Source organism: Pteronotus mesoamericanus, unplaced genomic scaffold (assembly GCF_021234165.1).
Source record: "Pteronotus mesoamericanus isolate MK-2021 breed Mesoamerican mustached bat unplaced genomic scaffold, CSHL_Meso_final contig_58, whole genome shotgun sequence".
NCBI lineage: Eukaryota > Metazoa > Chordata > Mammalia > Chiroptera > Mormoopidae > Pteronotus > Pteronotus mesoamericanus.
In genome coordinates this window covers 304,364-323,238 of record NW_026555205.1, presented here as the reverse complement: position 1 = coordinate 323,238, position 18,875 = coordinate 304,364, and the positions used below count along the sequence as shown (strand labels likewise).

The 18,875-nt window shown below is 35.0% G+C and overlaps 1 protein-coding gene and 1 non-coding gene across 3 annotated transcripts in view; both read right to left on the bottom strand.

Moving 5' to 3' along the window:
• The window catches only part of LRCH2 (leucine rich repeats and calponin homology domain containing 2), a 122,354-nt gene that overhangs the window by 89,933 nt on the left and 13,546 nt on the right, over positions 1–18,875 (bottom strand). For both annotated transcript variants that reach the window (XM_054580403.1, XM_054580404.1), the window contains exons 2-3: positions 4,456–4,600; positions 754–880 (exon numbers count right to left, since the gene is read on the bottom strand). In XM_054580403.1, the coding sequence (XP_054436378.1) occupies positions 754–880; positions 4,456–4,600 (272 nt within the window). The remainder of the gene's footprint in view (positions 1–753; positions 881–4,455; positions 4,601–18,875) is intronic.
• On the bottom strand, positions 7,654–7,818 carry LOC129076270 (U1 spliceosomal RNA). The gene has a single exon (XR_008529736.1). It is a non-coding gene; the product is annotated as a U1 spliceosomal RNA (small nuclear RNA).

The window sequence follows — 18,875 nt, the reverse complement described above, 5'->3', positions numbered from 1 at the left end:
AAAATTGTAAATAAGTTTCTCAAGAAAACTTTCAGCCTCCCACACATAATAAAGTCATACTTAAGAATACTTTAAGTATATATTTGTTAGGAAAGCATTACTCAAGATCAAACAAAATAAAAATAAACCACATGGTATATCGTGTGAGGTGGCAGTAACAGCAACATGTAAAAATAGCTCAATGCCAGAGGATGATTATGTTTCTCTCAGAGTTCAATGTCCTTTAATATGTAAAATGTTATGTTCAAAGTAATTACTCTAAATTATTCTTATATTTATACAATCAATTGTATATAATGACCTCTTTCCATTTATCTTAGTCCCAAAAATGTTATAAAAATCACATGACTACGTAAGACAGGAAGGATTATTTTGTTCATTCTACTCTTTATCCACTTTCTCTGAGGCTCTCACAGTAGCCCTTGTAAAACCTTAAAAAATCTTTATTTTTTACTGGTAAGAAGTTTAATCTCCACAAAAGGGATAGACAAATGCTTATTCGTTTGAAAAGCATTTCTTAAGGCTCATAAGCAAGCCTCTGAGTAGGACTGAGGAACAATCAGGTTTTACTGGCTGTGAGCTAAAACCAGACAAGTAATGGTATCTCAAAATCTTCCTATAGTGAACTTAGGCACATACCAAGTTATCCTTTTCTAAAAACTTACTGTGAAATTACATAAAGGAGTAATATTCCAAAATATAAAGGTACAGATTATGCATATTATATACAATCAATACAACTGTTTTACTCACCAATTCCATTAAATCTTTTAACTTCCCAATTTCTTCTGGAATGGATACCAGTTTATTATTACTGATAACCAAAACTTTAAGAGGAAGATCAAATAAGTATTTTGGCAATGCTGATAAAAGATTTCGACTGAAAAGAATAAGAAAGTCTCATTATGAGAAATATGTCTAAAACCTGACATGTTATGTTGAAAAAGAACAAATCACCTCAAAAGTAAATAAGAAGCTTTGACAAAATATTAACTTACCATTTAATGAATGCTTACTTTGTATCAGGCTAAAATCTTTATATCCACTATCGCATTTAATCCTCACATTAACCCCACAAAATAGGTAGTATTATTAGTGCCGTTACACAAACAAGGGAACAAAGGTAAAAACTGATGAAGTGACTTGCCCAGGCACAGCAAACTGCAAAACATGTGCTGTTACCTACAATACTGTCCTACACACAACCAGTCCTCAAAACCCAGAATCATTCTTCTGAGCTAGAGAATGCCAGAACCTTGCTCTTTACTATAATTTCACTATATTCAGTAGTTCCATGCCTCTAACTAGAGGAAGGCTCCAAGGATGAATTTGCATGGTTTAAATTTATGAAAGAATAAACAGGATTATATGTTCAAAAACATGTAAACCCTAACTCATCTCCCTTTATGGGTTTGCAGTAGAACAGCTTACTAACACCTTTATCTCAGCTCAAAGTTGATACAACATTCTTACCTCTGTAGGTACATTTAAATATGATGACAACTAACATTTATTGAGTGTTTACTGTGTGCTAGGCCATGTTCAGAGCACCTCACATGAATTAACTCCACTAACCCTCACAACAACCTACTTTAGCAGAATAGCTACTATCATCATGCCCACTTTACAGATGAAGAAACAGTCATAAAGAGATTAAGTAAACTCCTCTAAGTCACACAGCTGGTACGTGGGAGAACCAGCATTCAAATGCAGGCAATCTGGTTCTGGGTCCCTTACCCTCAAACTACAGCGGTCAAATTTATATACCAATACAGACTGACCCAAATGATCCCCACTATAGACTCAATGTTTGTGCGCCTCCCCAACAACTACAATGTTGAAACCTAATTCCCAAGGTGATGATATTAGGTGGGGCCTTTGAGAGTGATTAGGTCATGAGGGCAGAGCCCTCGTTAATAGGATTAGTGCCCTTATAAAAGACACCTCAGAGAGCTCCCTCACCCCTTCTACTATGTAAGGACACAGTTAGAAGATGGCCATCTCTGAACCAGGCACTAAATTTGCCAGTGCTTTGATTTTGGACTTCTCAGCCTCCAGAACTGTAAAAATTTTCTGTTGTTTTATAAGCCACCCAGTCTATGATATTCTGTAATAGGAGTCCAAACAGACTAAGACAATCCTACTACCAAACTATATAAAGTGTACCATTACATTTACATACTATACCAAGCATTTATAAGCAATGAGCAGTTATTTTTCCTGTTTTTCGAAGTTAATTTTATAGATGTATGTACTTAGCACTTTGAGTAACGTGCGCAACAAAAGCTCAGTGTTACCCCAAGAGAGGATTTCAAGAACTTTCACCCCATTTTATGCATGCAGAGACATCCAGAAACACTAGACTGGCTTTAGACCTGGCACAGACTTTAAAAAAAAAGAAAGACAGTGTCCCTAGAACAGGAATCCTGGCCACGCTGCTGGAATGTGAAATATGCTATGGGCCTGTCACAACTCTTGACACTTTTAGGATCAAGCAGGATGAAGCAAACAAGAATCTTCCTGCAGGATTCTACTTAAAAAGCAAGTAGTACACAGGAAGAGAAAAAGAACTAAAAAATCATCTTAAAAGTTTCTCAAAATATTTTCACCAAAATAAAAAATAAAATAAATGGAAAAAATAGCACAAATACATTCTAATCTCCCTCAGACCAAAAATGTTTAAAAATTGACTTATTTACTTCCCTTAAGAATCAGATTCATTGAATTAGCACAGTAAGCTTTCTCCAAAAATTGGTTTCTTTATACATAGCTAGTAAGTCATTAACCTTTACTTTTTTGCCACATGTTTTAGAGATGGCCAAAGGAAGTCAGTCACTAAAACAAATGTTACTTCAAGAGTTTGTTCAAAATTTTTCTGACAGTAAACAAAAATCAGAAGTTAACTGTTAAAGATCAAAGCAAAAAAGAATCAGAGAAAGTTTTAATAAAACTACAGGCACGCCTCATTTGATTGTGCTTTGCGTTAATGCACTTCACAGCTGCTGCATTTTCTACAAATGAAGGCAAGACCCTCCACCAGCCAAAAAATTATGACTCAATTTATTGTGATATCTACTTTATTATGGTGGTCTGGAACTGAACCCACAATATCTCTGAGGTATGCCTGTATTCTAAGATATACCATACGTGTTAATATAGAAATATAATTTAATTTTGGACAAATCAATGTTTTCCATAAAAGACCAAAATGAAACAAAGACAAACTTAAAAATACCTCACTTTCCTCAAACCTCTCCCAAGCTAGGCCAAGGAAATAAGTACCAATTAAAGAAAGGAGCAACCCAAATGACTGACATCTATGGAAGGAAATTCCTCCCACATATTTTAAGGTATAAAGCGGTTTCAGTTAAAATAACATTTATTGCCAGGTGACACCACTGATAGAGACATATGTAATAATTAATATATCACAGTGAGCAAGGAGCATTATTATTTATGTATATTAACTATATTTACTACTACTTCCCTATATTGGAATTTAAACAAGTAACTTCATTTAGGAGGGGAAAGAAATTATCCCTTATAAATCAAAAAAAGGAGCAAGAAAAACAAGAAAATGATTCTAAAATTGTCACAATACACAAGTTTCCATTCAATGTCACTCATTTGACAGCGCAATTTTTTCTTATTCTTATTAAATGTTCACTATGTTATATAGCTTAAGAATGAGATTTCTACAGCCATACTATTTTGATTATAAATCAAACCAAGATAGCTATAAATATAGGCAGATATAGATATATAAAACATGGGGAAAATAGTTAATTCTCTGTGCTTCAGTTTCCTCATCTGTAATTCAGGGATAATAAAAGTACATATCTCAAAATGCTGTTGTGAAGATGAAGTAATATGAATAAAATATTTGTAACACCACCTGGCACACAGTAAGCACTTATTTATTTGGTATTAACATCAACTGTCATTCACCTCCAAATGTTCTGACATTCCCATCCCAATCTATCTATGCTTGAAGTAGCAACAGAAAGTCACAAGAGTATGAAAAGTATCACAGGGACTGTTTCTTTATAATGTTTCACTTTAGCTGAGCATGCATACAAATAAATTGGTATTGTGGTGCTGTGATTTCAGTAGAATATTTCTGATGAGAAGCCCTACTATTCAAAGTGATTTGAGGACCAGTAGGCATGGACATTACCAACGGGCTTGTTAGAAATGTAGACCCCCCTGCAGACCTAGGGAATCAGAAGTCTATTTGAATTCCCCGGTGATTTCTCTGCACATTAATATGAGAAGCACTGCCCTCAAGAACAAGATAAAGGCCTATAAAGTAGTGCGGACATATAAAAAACACAAATAAGGTACTACTGAGATAAATATAGACTACATAGCCTAACCAAACACATTCTTTTGCTACTAAAAGGACTAGAACTACAATAAAAAAAACAAAATTTACCCCCAAAATTACTTCCTTACCTAATGTTAAGGTATGTTAGCATCTGCAGGTTTTTAATGGGTTCAGGAATGGTTTTGATGCAATTATGATATAAATTTAATGTTTCAAGAGGTGCAAATAACCAGACATCAGAAGGAATTTCTGCAAAACGATTTCTTGAAAGATCTGAAAAACAAATGTAATGTTTGAGTGTCAAACATGCACCTTTATCAGTGGTAACAAGCAGAACTATTTTAATACTTGCTGAATCACTTGAGTCCAAGCAACTATTTAATACATTAAAAAATGTTACTCACCATGATCTTCAAGGCCTTCACAGCCAAATTTACATAAATCTACAACACAACTAAATTTCTTACTTACCATGGATTCCTCAACCCACTGTAATTTGGTTTCTAGTCACTCTCATACCCACCAAAGTCAGCAGCAGCCTCCATATCAATAACCAGTCACCCACCTGAAAATATTTCTCTTCCCTTGGCTTGAACATTACACTTCTGGATCACTTCCTATTATATCCCTGACTACTCCTAAGTCTCTTGATAGATTGTCCTCTACCCATATTGTGAATGTTAGTGTTCCTAAGGACTGTGCTAAAACACAGACACTCTGGAGGGTGATTACAACCCAATCCCAGGGCTAATTTATATTCATATACTGACAAATTTCAATTTAAAGATGTGTCTGAACACCTAAGATCTGATCTTCAGGACTTCCCCATGATATATCTAAGGTACTTCAAATTCTATAGGTGTAAAATCTGAACTGAAGATTTTATTCCACACATCTGTTTCTCTCATCTCAAATAATGTCACCAACATCTTCTTGGTGACTACTCGAGCCAGAAATTTGTCATTCATCCTTGATTCTTTCCTTTCATAAAGTATTCCAAATACACTCAAATATACTTCCATTCATTGAAGTTTTCACAAAAATAAAATCATTATAACTATTAAACCTCTATTAAAGGTTTATCTGTTAAACAAAATTTTGGAAAGTATCACAATTAGTGAAACGGGGCTGTCCTATGCATTGTAGGATACTAAGCAGCATCCCTGACATCGCCCCACTAGATGCCAGTAACACCCTCTAGTCCTGGCAGCCAAAACATGTCCACTGGGGTGGAAACACTGTTGAGAAACACTGCCAAAACAATTCTCAAACTAGCTAGCGACCTCATTATGGAAATATACTTTGTTTACAGTAGTTAATTATACTTATTTGGTTAACAGCATAACATTATTATTCTTTACCTCTGTCATGAAGAACATCTACACTGTATTGCAGTTTGGCCCACTATACCTCATTTAGTATCTGATCTGCCCCCATAAGAATCGCCTCCTACCAATGCTCAACTTCCTCATTCTGAGGGATATAGTCCTATTTGCTTAGCAACATAGTAAGTTCCCTACTCAGAACATTAATATACATGTATTAATATATTTTATATATATTATATACACATATTTACCTAATGCAAAATTATAAAATTGGCAAAAGAAAATATTAGTTATGATTATATAAGAAAATTAATTTGGATTCTTCTTCCTTCCACTATATGATTCTAAATAACTATATAAAAGGACAGTCATAATTACGAGAAACCAAAATCTGAACTTAAAATAGAAGTTTCTCAATATCCTGGCTTATCTTCTCTAGACACCCAAGCATCAAGCAGTAGTATTAAGAAAGAAAAATTGTCATTGCTTTTTTTTAGTTTATAATTTAGTTGGTTTTTTTTTTTTTTTTACATGTAGGGTTGTGCCTCTTTTTCTTGTAACTTCAGAATCCTGGGAATTAAAAATTACTGCTTATTGCCCTGGCTGGTGTGGCTCAGTGGATTGAGCACCGACCTGCGAACCGAAGGGTTGCTGTTCGATTCCCAGTCAGGGCACATGCCTAGTTGCAGGCCAGGTCCCCAGCAGGGGGTATGCGAGAGACACATTGATGTTTCTCTCCCTCTCCTCCCCTCTCTAAAAATAAATAAAATCTTTAAAAAATTACTGCTTACTATTAATCTGAAATCCTAAAAACAAAATTATGCCCCGTTTATTATTCTGTATGATATCTTGTATTAAATATCCATAAATAATACAGTGGTCCTAGAGAGATGATGATGGTAGAAAGAATTGGGATAAGAAAAGTAGACTGTTTGTATTTTGATATCAGTACTTACAGGAACTGAGAAAGTGATTGTCTATGTGGGATAAACAAGAGGTAAGAATCAAGAATGGCCCCCAGCATGCTTACCTACACACCTAAATGATCTTATTTAATACAGAAGGTGGAACAAGATTTTTGTTGTTATTTCTGTTGGGGAAAAATGTTTTGTTTTCTGAAGCAGAGATTAGGATCAAGGTTCACTTTTATATTTTTATACACTGAGATTATCTGAAAGAGCTCCAATGGAGGGTTATAAAATGATCAGTTAGATGATTCTGGGTATCAGCAGTGAGGTCTAAGATAGAAATATAAAACTAAAAGTTGTGGGAATATGGTTAGTACTATAAAATCATAAAAATTAAAGCCATCACCTAACAGAGTAATCGAGTTAGAAAAGGAGTTCAAGAATGGGCCGTTAGGAAAGCCAACATTTATAAACTGAGTAGAGAAAAAAAGCAAGCAGAAAAGACTGAAAATGGTCAAGAGAACACACAAAAGTATTCAAAGAAGTAATAGGAAAAAAGCTAAAATATCAGTGTTAATAATGTGATTTTTAAAAATCATTTAAATAATATCAAGGTATTAGTTTAATAACATATATTATTGTGTGATGCTTTATGTTATTTCCTCTCCAAAAATAGGTGTTAAGTTAGTTAAATTATAAAAAAAGTATTATGTGCTCCCTTAGGGAATTTAATTAAATCTATATTCATAAGATATTTTCTATATGACTAATATATTTATTTAGTAAATATCAGTTAAAATTACAATTACTATTCTAATTTAATTGAGTCTAATCAAGTAAAGTACAATAAAGTCAAAATTAAAACTCAAACTATTATAAAGCCTCTGACTAAGGAAATCTCATTCTAGAGTTTTTCAGATTTTTAATCTGCATAAACATCCTTTCTAAGATCTGGGTAAACAGAATAACAGAGCCAAAGGAAAAATACAACCATGGAAAGAAAGACGGGCAATAGCACAAAACACTTTGTGTCTGAATTTCTTGAATTATCTCTCACTAACAGCATCTGAAATTTTCCTTTTTTGTTAAATAAGAGAAAGTGAGAACACAGTGACCCCACTACCACATAGTGTGGGGTCAAGTTCCCCACATTTGGGGAAATCGCAGGGGCCAGCACATCCCGAGCGCAATGGATAAGCCTTGACCTGGGAGAACCAGCTTCATGATCATGGTATCTTTCCTGCCAAGTAAGTATCATCATATTTTCGTTGAAAAAGTGAAAATTAACTTTTATATAGATATAATGGATAAAATGTAAACTGATTTAAATTTTCTACCTTGTATCATACAATTAAGGGAGCTTTTATAACATTAAAAATCATTTCGTTAAAATGTACACTGAGCAACTAGAATAATATGACTAATGCTGAACATACTATACTCAAGAAATACATGCAAAATTGGTATTTTATTTAATATGGTTCCATATAAAAATGGGAAGACAAACTGTTAATTTATTCTTTATGGGGAGATTCATTTCACAACTTTAAAGCCTGCCTTCTAAGGGGGGAAGTAGAACTTGGAGAAAAACAGTTATAAAGATGCTTCACCTTTCCCATGAAAAAAAAGGAAATTAAAATTTGTTCGCTCTCGTCCTGTAGTGAGCTGAATGGCAGCCTCTATAGATACCAGGTTCTAATTCTTGAAATCTGTGAAAGTTGGTTGATAAGGTAAAATTTTTGCAGATGTAATTAAGAATCTTGCAATGAGATCATCCTGGATCATCCGGATGGGCCTTAAATACCATCACATTTGCCCTTATAAGGGCAGGCAGAAGGAGATTAGACAGACACATTGGGGAGAAGGCCCTGTGAAGATGAAGGTAGACATGTGAGTGATGTGGCTGAGGAATGCCAGCAGTCACCAGAAGCTGGGAGAGGCAAGGGATGGAGGGCTTACGCCTCTGCTGAAATCTTCATTTTAGCCTCATAAGATTCACTACAGACTGCTGTTCTCCAGAACTGTAAGAGAAGAAATTTCTGCCATTTTAAACCACCAAGTTTGTGGTAATTTGTTACAGCAGCCACAGGAAACTAACACACTTAACAGAATTAATAAGAGCATGTCTGCAAAAATTCTTTAAAATTAAATAGCTGTGTATTTATTTTTCTTAAGCATTATGGGGGGATCTCATTTAATTAGTATCCTTGGGAGTAAGCACCTTTATAAATACTGAACTATTTTTCTTTTGTCTGGATTTTAATCATAAATCCTATCAGGCAGTATTGGCAGTAACTCAACAGTAGAGAGACTGCTGGGTACTGTTTCCTGCCTTCCTTCAAAAGGCTCCTTGTAAAACTGCTGGGAGCCTGTTAGAGAAATTAATAGATCGTTTTAAATAAGCTGATATAAATTATGTTCTGTAACACTCTTGAGTTTCACAGGTCAGAGAAGCTAGGAAAAGGAGAGGGCTCAGATAGAACTGAAATCTGTTTGCTGCCTCCCAAGCTGCAAGCCGCATGAGCCACAGACGGGTCAATCTGCTACACAGGGCAATTCCTGGTCCGTTGGCTGGCATTTCTCATGGCACACATGAACTAATTACTAAAATTTGGCAGCACATCAAAAAATATAATTTTTGCCAATCTGACAAAAATAGGTATAATTTTGATTCATTCACACTGGATGGCTATTGTTGTGTTGGCTGTTGATGTTTTTTTATTTGACAATCTAAGGGAAAAGAGGTCAGTGCCCCTGACTAAATAGGTATTGCATGTTTTAAAAATTCTTGCAGCACACCAGCTGAAAATTGCTGTATTATACTATATTATTAATACTAATTAGAGATCTTTATCAGTGTACAAAAGGATGTACAGTTTGTGCCACAAATTGTTAAATTGATACATGAGTCTTCTTTAAGTGATATTTAATAATATAGACAGGTATAGTCCCTTTTATTTAAAAAAAAAACAACCTAGGTAATGTTTGAAAACCTGACACATTTTTACCTCTGGATAAACTTCCAGTGAAGTGTGTTGTTCGAATATATCCTCATCATTAACAAAGATACCATCATAGAATTTCCTGCTTAAAAAAATGTGAGGCCCTGGCTAGTGTGGCTCAGTGGACTGAGTGCTGGCCTGTGAACCAAGGGGTTGCTGGTTCACTTCCCAGCCAGGGCACATGCCTGGGTTGTGGGCCAGGTCTCCAGTGGGGGGCGCGTGAGAGGCAACCACACACTGATGTTTCTCTCCCTCTCCTTCTTCCTCCCTTCCTCTCTCTCTATAAATAAATAAATAAATAAATAAATAAATAAATAAAATCTTTTAAAAAGCATGATTACTAAGTGAAGAAGTAATTTGAAATTAGAACTCTAAATTCATACCAACAACAACCTAAGTAGAACTGGAGCAATTACACACACATATTCACACACCCTACATGCCAGATTAAAATACTAAAGGTTTTGCACAATTATTTCTAATCCTCATAACAACCTTGTGAGGCAGCTACTATTCCTCATTAACATATGAAGCAAAAGACACACTAAATGGTATGCCCAATGTTAAAAAACAATAACTGATGGCACTAGGGTTCCAAACTCAGATCTGACTTCAAAACCCATGTTCTATGTGTACTTTTCCACTCCTCCAATACACTGTTGTGACTTCCTGTCCTAAATTTAAAATATCTTGTTCCACTGGAACCACAAAGCAGGGTCAGAGAAATTCTAAGTCTCCTAACCACATTCATATCCTAGGTTGCTTCTTGCAAAAGGAAACAGACCATAAATCTTACTTCAAGTCCCAATTTTTAGTTAAGAAAATAATGAATACTATTATAAAGCTCTCAGCTGTTCTTAATTTACCAAGTCAGAACTGTTTAGTCTGAGCCAACACATAGTTTTCTTGGCTCCTTAAAGAGTGGACCCTTATTAATTTTTTCAATATTTTCAACCAATCCAATAAACAAGAATTAAAGAAAATTCATTACACAAGTTTCTTCAAAAGGGTGGTAACATCTTATCAGCAAACCCACTGTGCTGGGTACCTGTCAAGAACTCTGAAGGATCTGAGGCTTTACCCTACTTGTAAGCCCGCAAGTTAGTCTAACACAGTTGTATGGGTGCTGGCAGAAGGCATGAGACTCCAAGGAATTTATCACCCACAGCAGAGCAAGTGGCATGAGCAACACATTTGTATCAGTTCCCCTGCCTCCCCCCCACCACAAATCTCACAGGAGCAACGCAGATGGGTACCTACCAATGGATGCCTGCACATCCAGCCCATCATCACATTCTGGGACAGAAACTCTGAGCTGAGGGAACACAAATCTTTTACAATACACAGTAAGCATGTCTGTACTTTGTCCAAAGGGATACATTATCTTTATTTTACTGGACACTAAGCATGATTTTCCTTTGCTCTGGAGAAACTATTTCATTCTTCCAAAACAGAGTCCTGAACAAAGGTTACTTCGTAACTCACTCACAAGGTGTGCAAAAACCTAAGACCCATGCAAAATTGTCTACCAATAATAATACCATGTACACTCCTTATTGAACAGTGCTTAGAAGTTGCAGTCTCAGAAAATATGTAAGGTAAAATACTTAAATATTTTAAGTATTAAACTCTCTGTGGCCCTTCACTTAGAGTCTGGGATAGGGGCAGACAAATCCTGACCCTCACTTTTCAAGCCTCAGTATCCTTACTTCTCATGCAGCATCCTGGCTTGACTCATAGTCTATGTATTAACAATTCATTCAAACAAAATTCCATTAAGCCCTATGAATTTGGCACGAGGTGCCAGGATGGTCAAAAAGCCCAATCACGCACCAACCTTAAGCAATTCCAATCATTGTTCCGTTCTACCACCAAATACTATCTGTTTAGATAATAACACTTCAGGGAAAGGAACTATGCAAAAAGAATCACCCCCACTTAGTTCTACTGAAACTGTACTTTTGACAACGCTGCTGTGATGGGACCAGTGCTGCATCATTTTGAGGTATATCTCAGAGTTTACAAAACTCTTACAGACTGAAAAAGGATGGCAACTGTTATTTAGCAGATTAACACTAGACTGGATCTGAGCTGTATTTAGCTTCTACTGATTATTATCTATAAAACATTGTCAAAATCACTCAAATATTATTCTTCATTATCTCAGAGCTATTGGAAATCAGTAAATACTGTGCAACAATCTAAAACCCCTGGAGGAAACAAATGAGGAGAAAATTATCAATTTGTACATAATGATATATAATGTTCATAAAGATATAAAATATAGTGAGGAAACTATTATGTTCAGTTCTTATGACATGGAAAAGATACATCAGAATTACATGTCTTTAGGAAAGTGTATAAAATCATCCAACTTAGTTATCTCCTAACATAAAAAGAAAATTTATTTTCCCTGTTCTTCAGTAACTGATAGTACTCAAATGTGAGCTAAAATCTGATTAATATGGTCTTAAATATTAATGCTTCCTTATCTATTTTTCCATCTAAAATAAATGTCAGGACTAGAAACAAAAGCAACAAGGAAACAGGAGGCACCACAGCTGTCTGCCAATGCAAGAATGGAGAGTGTCTTTGAAGTATCAGAGACTCTGATGTTGGAGCCTGATGGGAAATGACAACCCTGTGGCTCTGGCATGTGCTTTCAACAGATGCTCTCTGCAAAAACAGGTGATTTCCTGATTCAGTATTCCCTAGAAGGCTGTTGTCCTGTCATTCAGGACAAGATAATGAAAAGTCAGTCTATAACACTGATGCCTTGTTGAATGAGTAAGACATACAGGTCACAGAATTTCTAAGCTACTCTCCATCGTATTTATGGTTAATAAATACAATGGCAAGAAAAAGAGCTATAAAATAGACATTAGAAAAAATGCTTTAAAGCCAACAATTATAAGAAACAATAGCAAGCAGACCTCACTGATCTGCAGCAACCAATCATGAGAGGCTCTATTTGAGCACAGGCACTTTGAGAAGCAAGGGTGCAAAAAACAGATGCTGCAAGGAGAAACCACAGCTGCTAACCAGAGGGCAGATTACATGCATGCTCAGTGAGAAAAGGACTGTGAGTCATACAACTATTAAGCCACGTGGAAGGACAAGACTTTATTTAAAAAAGAAAAAAGAAGAAGAGGGCAACTCCATGCAGTTATCTTCAGGAAATTCTACAATGTGCTTCAGATTCACCAAGAAATATTGACTAATGAACAGCATAATGACATTCAAACATCAAAGCGGTATCTAAGAATGGCACTATACTTCAACCTTATAAAATTTATTAATATACTGTAAATTTGGCATTTTGAATCAATTATTTACTAAATGGTTCTAAAAAAATTCTTATTTTCAAAAGACAAATGTTATAACCTCATCACATAACTTACTAAAATAATTCCAGATGGGAGAAAAATATAAACATGAAAATGACCCATAAAAAACTATAAAAATACTCTAGTGAATATTCATTTAATATTATAATGGGGAACGACTTTCAAAGCATCACAAACAAAAAGACTTCTAGATTTAGCTACAAAAAAGAAAGGAAAACTGCAATCTATCAAAAGAAAAATATACTAACAACTCATGGATAAAACCTGAACCAAGGACATAAACAGATTAAAAAACAAAAATTATCAAAGACACACATGAAAATGTTCAACTTCACTGTTATTCAAAAGAAATATAATAAAGGTACCATAATTCACCCATTAGATTTAAAGATATTACGCTGTGCTGCCAAGGCTACTGTGAATTGAACACTTCCATATATCACTGATGGAGATTCAAAATGAAGTAACCTGTCTTGAAAGCAATTTTGGCAATATAAATGAAGGTCCTTTAAAAAATGTTCATACCCATTGATCCAAGATTTTGAAAACAAAAAAATGCATAAAAATTAGGTACACTTTAGAATTATTTAAATACTAGCAAATTAGAAACAAATGTCCAACAATATGTAATAGGTAAAGGCTAAAGGAAATATGGTATATCCTTAAAATGGAGTATCTTGCAGCCTTTAAAAATGATATTATAGGCTTAATTCCTTAATATGTAAATAAGAATGGTCACAGGGTAATAACTGGAACCCTTAAAATATAAAACTCTCCACCTGAAACCTGCATGATTTTATTAACCAATGCCATACTAATAAATTCATAAAATAAAAAATTAAACTAAAAAATGTAACACTATATAAACAGTATGAACCGTTTCCTTTAAAAACGTACATTTTATACACTTGTACATACACATACAAATACCTACAGGTATTTACAGGTTGATGAGTGTGGGAGGTGTGGGAGTATGAAGGAAACATACCAAAATGTTAATATTTATTCAAGGTTGGTGGAATGACCAGCGGTTTGTATATTCTTTTCTATGCTTTTATTTTCCAAATTTTCTACATAATCAGGCATTCTTTCTGTTATAAGAAAAACACAATTGATATTATACTATTTTACTTCTAGCCAAGATGGAGGTGTAGGTAGATACACTTTGCCTCCTCGCACAACTAAAAGGACAACAAAAAATTTAAAAACACAAAACAACCAGAACTGCCAGAAAATTGAACTGTATGGAAGTCCAACAACCAAGGAGCTAAAAAAGAAACATTCATCCAGACTGCGCCACAACGCAGTGACGAGGGCTGCCCCACCCTGGAATACCTAAGGCTCCGCCCCCTACAACATAACAGGTGCACCAAGACAAAGAAATAGGCCCAAATGAAAGAACAGATCAAAACTCCAGAAAAAATACAATTAAGTGATAAAGAGACAGCCAACCTATCAGATGCAGAGTTCAAAACACTGCTAATCAGGATGCTTACAGAAATGGTTGAGTGTGGTCGCAAAATAGAGGAAAAAGTGAAGGCTATGCAAAGTGAAATAAAGAAAAATATACAAGGAAACAACAGTGAAGGGAAGGAAACCAGGACTCAAATCAACGATTTGGAGCAGAAGGAAGAAATGAACATTCAACCAGAACACAATGAAGAAAAAAGAATTCAAAAAAAATAAGGACAGGCTTAAGAATCTCTGGGGCAACTTTAAATGTTCCAACATCCAAATCATAGGGGTGCCAGAAGGAGAAGAGGAAGAGCAAGAAATTGAAAACTTATTTGAAAAAATAATGGAGAACTTCCCTAATCTGGCAAAGGAAATAGACTTCCAGGAATTCCAGGAAGCTCAGAGAGTCCCAAAGAAGTTAGACTCAAGGAAGCACACACCAAGGCACATCATAATTACATTACCCAAGATTCAAGATAAGGAGAGAATCTTGAAATCAGCAAGAGAAAAGGAAACAGTTCCCTACAAAGGAGTTCCTGTAACGCTATCAGCTGATTTCTCAAAAGAAACCTTACAGGCAAGAATGAGCTGGGAAAAAGTATTCAAAGTCATGAAAGGTAAGGATCTACATCCAAGATGACTCTATCGAGCAAAGCTATCATTTAGAATGGAAGGGCAGATAAAGTGCTTCCCAGACAAAGTAGTGTTAAAGGAGTTCATCATTACCAAGCCCTTATTATATGAAATGTTAAAGGAACTTATCTAAGAAGAAGAAGATCAAAACTATGAAAAGTAAAATGACAACAAACGCACAACTATCAATAACTGAACCTAAAAACAAAAACAAACTAAGCAAACAACTCGAACAGGAACAGAATCACCGAAATGGAAATCACATGGAAGGTTATCAGCGGGGAGGGGGAGTGGGGAGAAGAGGGGAAAGGTACAGGGAATACGAAGCATAAATGGTAGGTACAAAACAGACAGGGGGAGGTTAAGAACAGTAGAGGAAATGGAGAAACCAAAGAACTTATGTGTATGATCCATGGGCGTGAACTAAGGGGAGGTGGGGGAATGCTGGTCGGAGGGGAGTACAGGGTGGAGGGGAGTAAAGGAGATAAAAAAAATGAGACAACTGTAATAGAAATATCCATAAAATATACTTAAAAATAAAATAAAAAATGAACAGAATAACCAAAAAAAATACAATTTTAAAGGTATTATGTTTCACAAGGTACACTAAGTTCTAACCACATATATTCCATTCATAAGAATGATATATGCAGACAATTACAACCTAATTATAAGTTAGTATTATATATAATCACTTAATTTTTATCGGTCACAACTTGTTCTGCTACCAAACATCACTATGTTGAGTCATGTTATACTGCCATTCTAATATGTCATAATTTTTAAAATGGAAATTATTATGAAAGTATGTGACTTTTAATGTCAAATCATGCTTTAATGTAAATTATTTTAAAACAAAAAACAGAAACTATAAAGTCTGAATTGTTAATAGTCTGATTAATGAAGTAAGCAATAGCAAAACATGTCATTTTGACCATTTCCAAGACATTTCCATTTACACATGATTAATCTGATATTGATGTTCTTTTGCCTAGGTCAAGATCAACTAACCACTGAAAATCAAATGGATCTGTTTATACAGTACACTTTTTATTTGCTTTAATTAAAACACCTTTCTACTGCATGAGAAAGGAAAGTCTAATGTAATACAAGAATACTCTGCTTCAATCTGACTCCCCAGCATAACTCTGGCAGGTGTTAGATTCCAAAACAAAAGTAGTCCTTGAGGAGAACAAAAATAAGGAAGGGAGGGAGGGAGGGAACAAGCGCACGCTACCATGCTAAATAAAACTAAATGCTTCATCTTTGATATGCCCAGATTAAGACAAATTTTACAGCCAGTATACTGTACTGAGCTCCTTAATGAAAATACTGTATTTAGTCAGCAAGGGTCATCCTTACTTGAGCTATTTAACAACAATGCACAAATATTGGATGCTGAAATTAAAAGTAAGTCAAAGTAAACTGACTAATTATAAGGTAATGACAAATTCTACAAACCATGCCAAAGCCATGAAAATCTCATTAGTTTATGTTAAGAGGTCAAGCAGCTCCTAAAACGGCAGCACACTGGCAGCTATTAGTAAGACCAAATGGATTCAGTTTATTACTAACACAGACAGGGGAAGCATCATCAGAATGGTGTCAGTTCCCCATATCCCCAGTACCACAGAACAAAACAGAACTGGAGGGAAGGACCAAGTGACAGACAACATGCACAGTTGGTTGCTCTGTTACTGAGGAGTCAACTCTGATTGCAGCTTTGCAATTTTATACTTACAGCTGGACAAAGAATGTCCCATGTCTTGTCAGAATGAAGGAAGGAGACAAATAAACTGTCTAGGGGCAGCCTCCCACAAGATAGAATGATTAAGAAATGACCTTATGCCATCTGTCTATCTTGCCACGTACCTCAGAGGATCACAGGTCTTTCCCCCAAGATTTGAGTCAGACTGTGGTTGAGCCTTGCCTCTGTGTACTTTGTGGATATATGTGCAAGATCACCAAGGTACCATGCAAAAGCCATTCCACTACTTTGTTACACACATAGAACAAGAAGTCAGTATATTAAATTGCCATGCTCCTTCCCATAATTTTAAGTTTAGAAATTTGACAAGCATTTATTATGAACTGTTGTAGAGAGGCACAGCACTGAACCAAACACTACAGGGAATTTTTCTATAGAATGCATTATCGGCTCTCAAGTTTAAATTCCTCTTGGGGGAAGCAATGTAAAAGCTACTGTGGTAGTGTTTATTTTTTCCAGAAAAGTTATTAAATTGATGGTGAATGTTACAATAGAGGAGATATATTAATTGCAACTGCACTTGGCTATATACTCATATTAAATAGTAACTTAAACACCTCACAATAGAAGACTGGTTAAATATGGTACATCCATAATAGACTGGTAGGCAGTCCCTAAAAATCAGGATATAAAATATTTTTCTTCAGTGGAACAGTGGCATAAGAAAAATGCCAAAAGAACAATTTGGAAAAAGAGTATACAATAGACTGTAACTGGAAGACATTTTTTTTTCTCTTTTTTGGTCATGCTTTTTTTTAAATTTTATTTCATTATTTTTTAATTCATAAAACATGTTTATTCTATTACAGTGGTCTCAATTTTTCTGCCTTTACCCCCACCACCCATCCCACCCCGACCCTCCACTCCCAGAGTCAATTCCCACTCTGTCGTCCATGTCCATGGGTCATTCATACATGTTCTTTGTCTAGTCCCTTCCCCTTCTTTCCACCTTTGTCCTCTTTCCCAATCCCCTCTGGTCACTTTCCATCTGCTCCACGTTTCCGTGCCTGTGGTTTCTTTTGTTCGTTAGTTTATTTTGTTGAATAGAGTCCACTTATAGGTGAGATCATATGGTATTTGTCTTCCATCAACTGGCATATTTCACTTAGCTTAATATTTTCCAGTTCCATCCATGTTGTCACAAAAGGTAGCAGTTCCATCTCTCTTTCTTTCTTCCTTAAATGCAGATTGATTTTATTTCTTTCTTTTAAATGTCAAAGTTAATTATACTAAAACGATTTAAAACCCTTATAAAGTCTCAGCAATTAAACCAACATGACACCAGTACAGAAATAATCAAGTAGATCAATGAAATATAATGAACGTTCCAGAGACAAACGTATATATCGGTCTAACAAAATGCGATTAAGTTGCTATTTCAAGTAAATGGGTAAAATAAGGTTTATTCAACAAACAAGGTGCGTGGACCACTATTACTTGAAATAAAACAAATATAGAACCCTATTTCACACATTATACAAGAAATATTCAGTTGAGTTGAAAATCAATATGTAGAATCTAAGGAGTCTTTGGAGAAAATACAAACTAATATTTTTCATGACATGAAGTAAAATATTCAAACCCAGAAGCTATAAATATTGACAATATAACTGTATTAAACATTTAACTATATAGTAATATACATATAAAAAAGGTAAAGGAAAAGGAATAGAAAAGTATTTGCAACACATCTAAAACATGGGTTAATAGGTTGCTTTGTTTTTTTTTATTTTTTTTTTTTAGGGAAAAATGTTCTACAAACCTTTAATCAATAAATGGATAAAGAATATCAAAAAGTCATTTAAAGCTTTAAAAAAGAATAGAAATAGGCAAGAAATATACTAAAAGAGGTTTAGTTTCAACAAATAGTAAAGGAACAATTAAAATCGTATCATTGTCACAATCAAATTAATGAGTATTAAAAATATTGGTAATATCAAGAATTGGCAACTCTGAAAGGAACTGGGTATTCATAGAAAATTTTTCTTCATCTTAAAACAGTCCCTTTAGCATATTTTGCAGTGCTGGTTTGGTGGAGGTGTATTCTTTTGCCTTCTTTTGTCTGGGAAACGCCTTATTTCACCTTCCATTTGAATTGAGAGGCTTG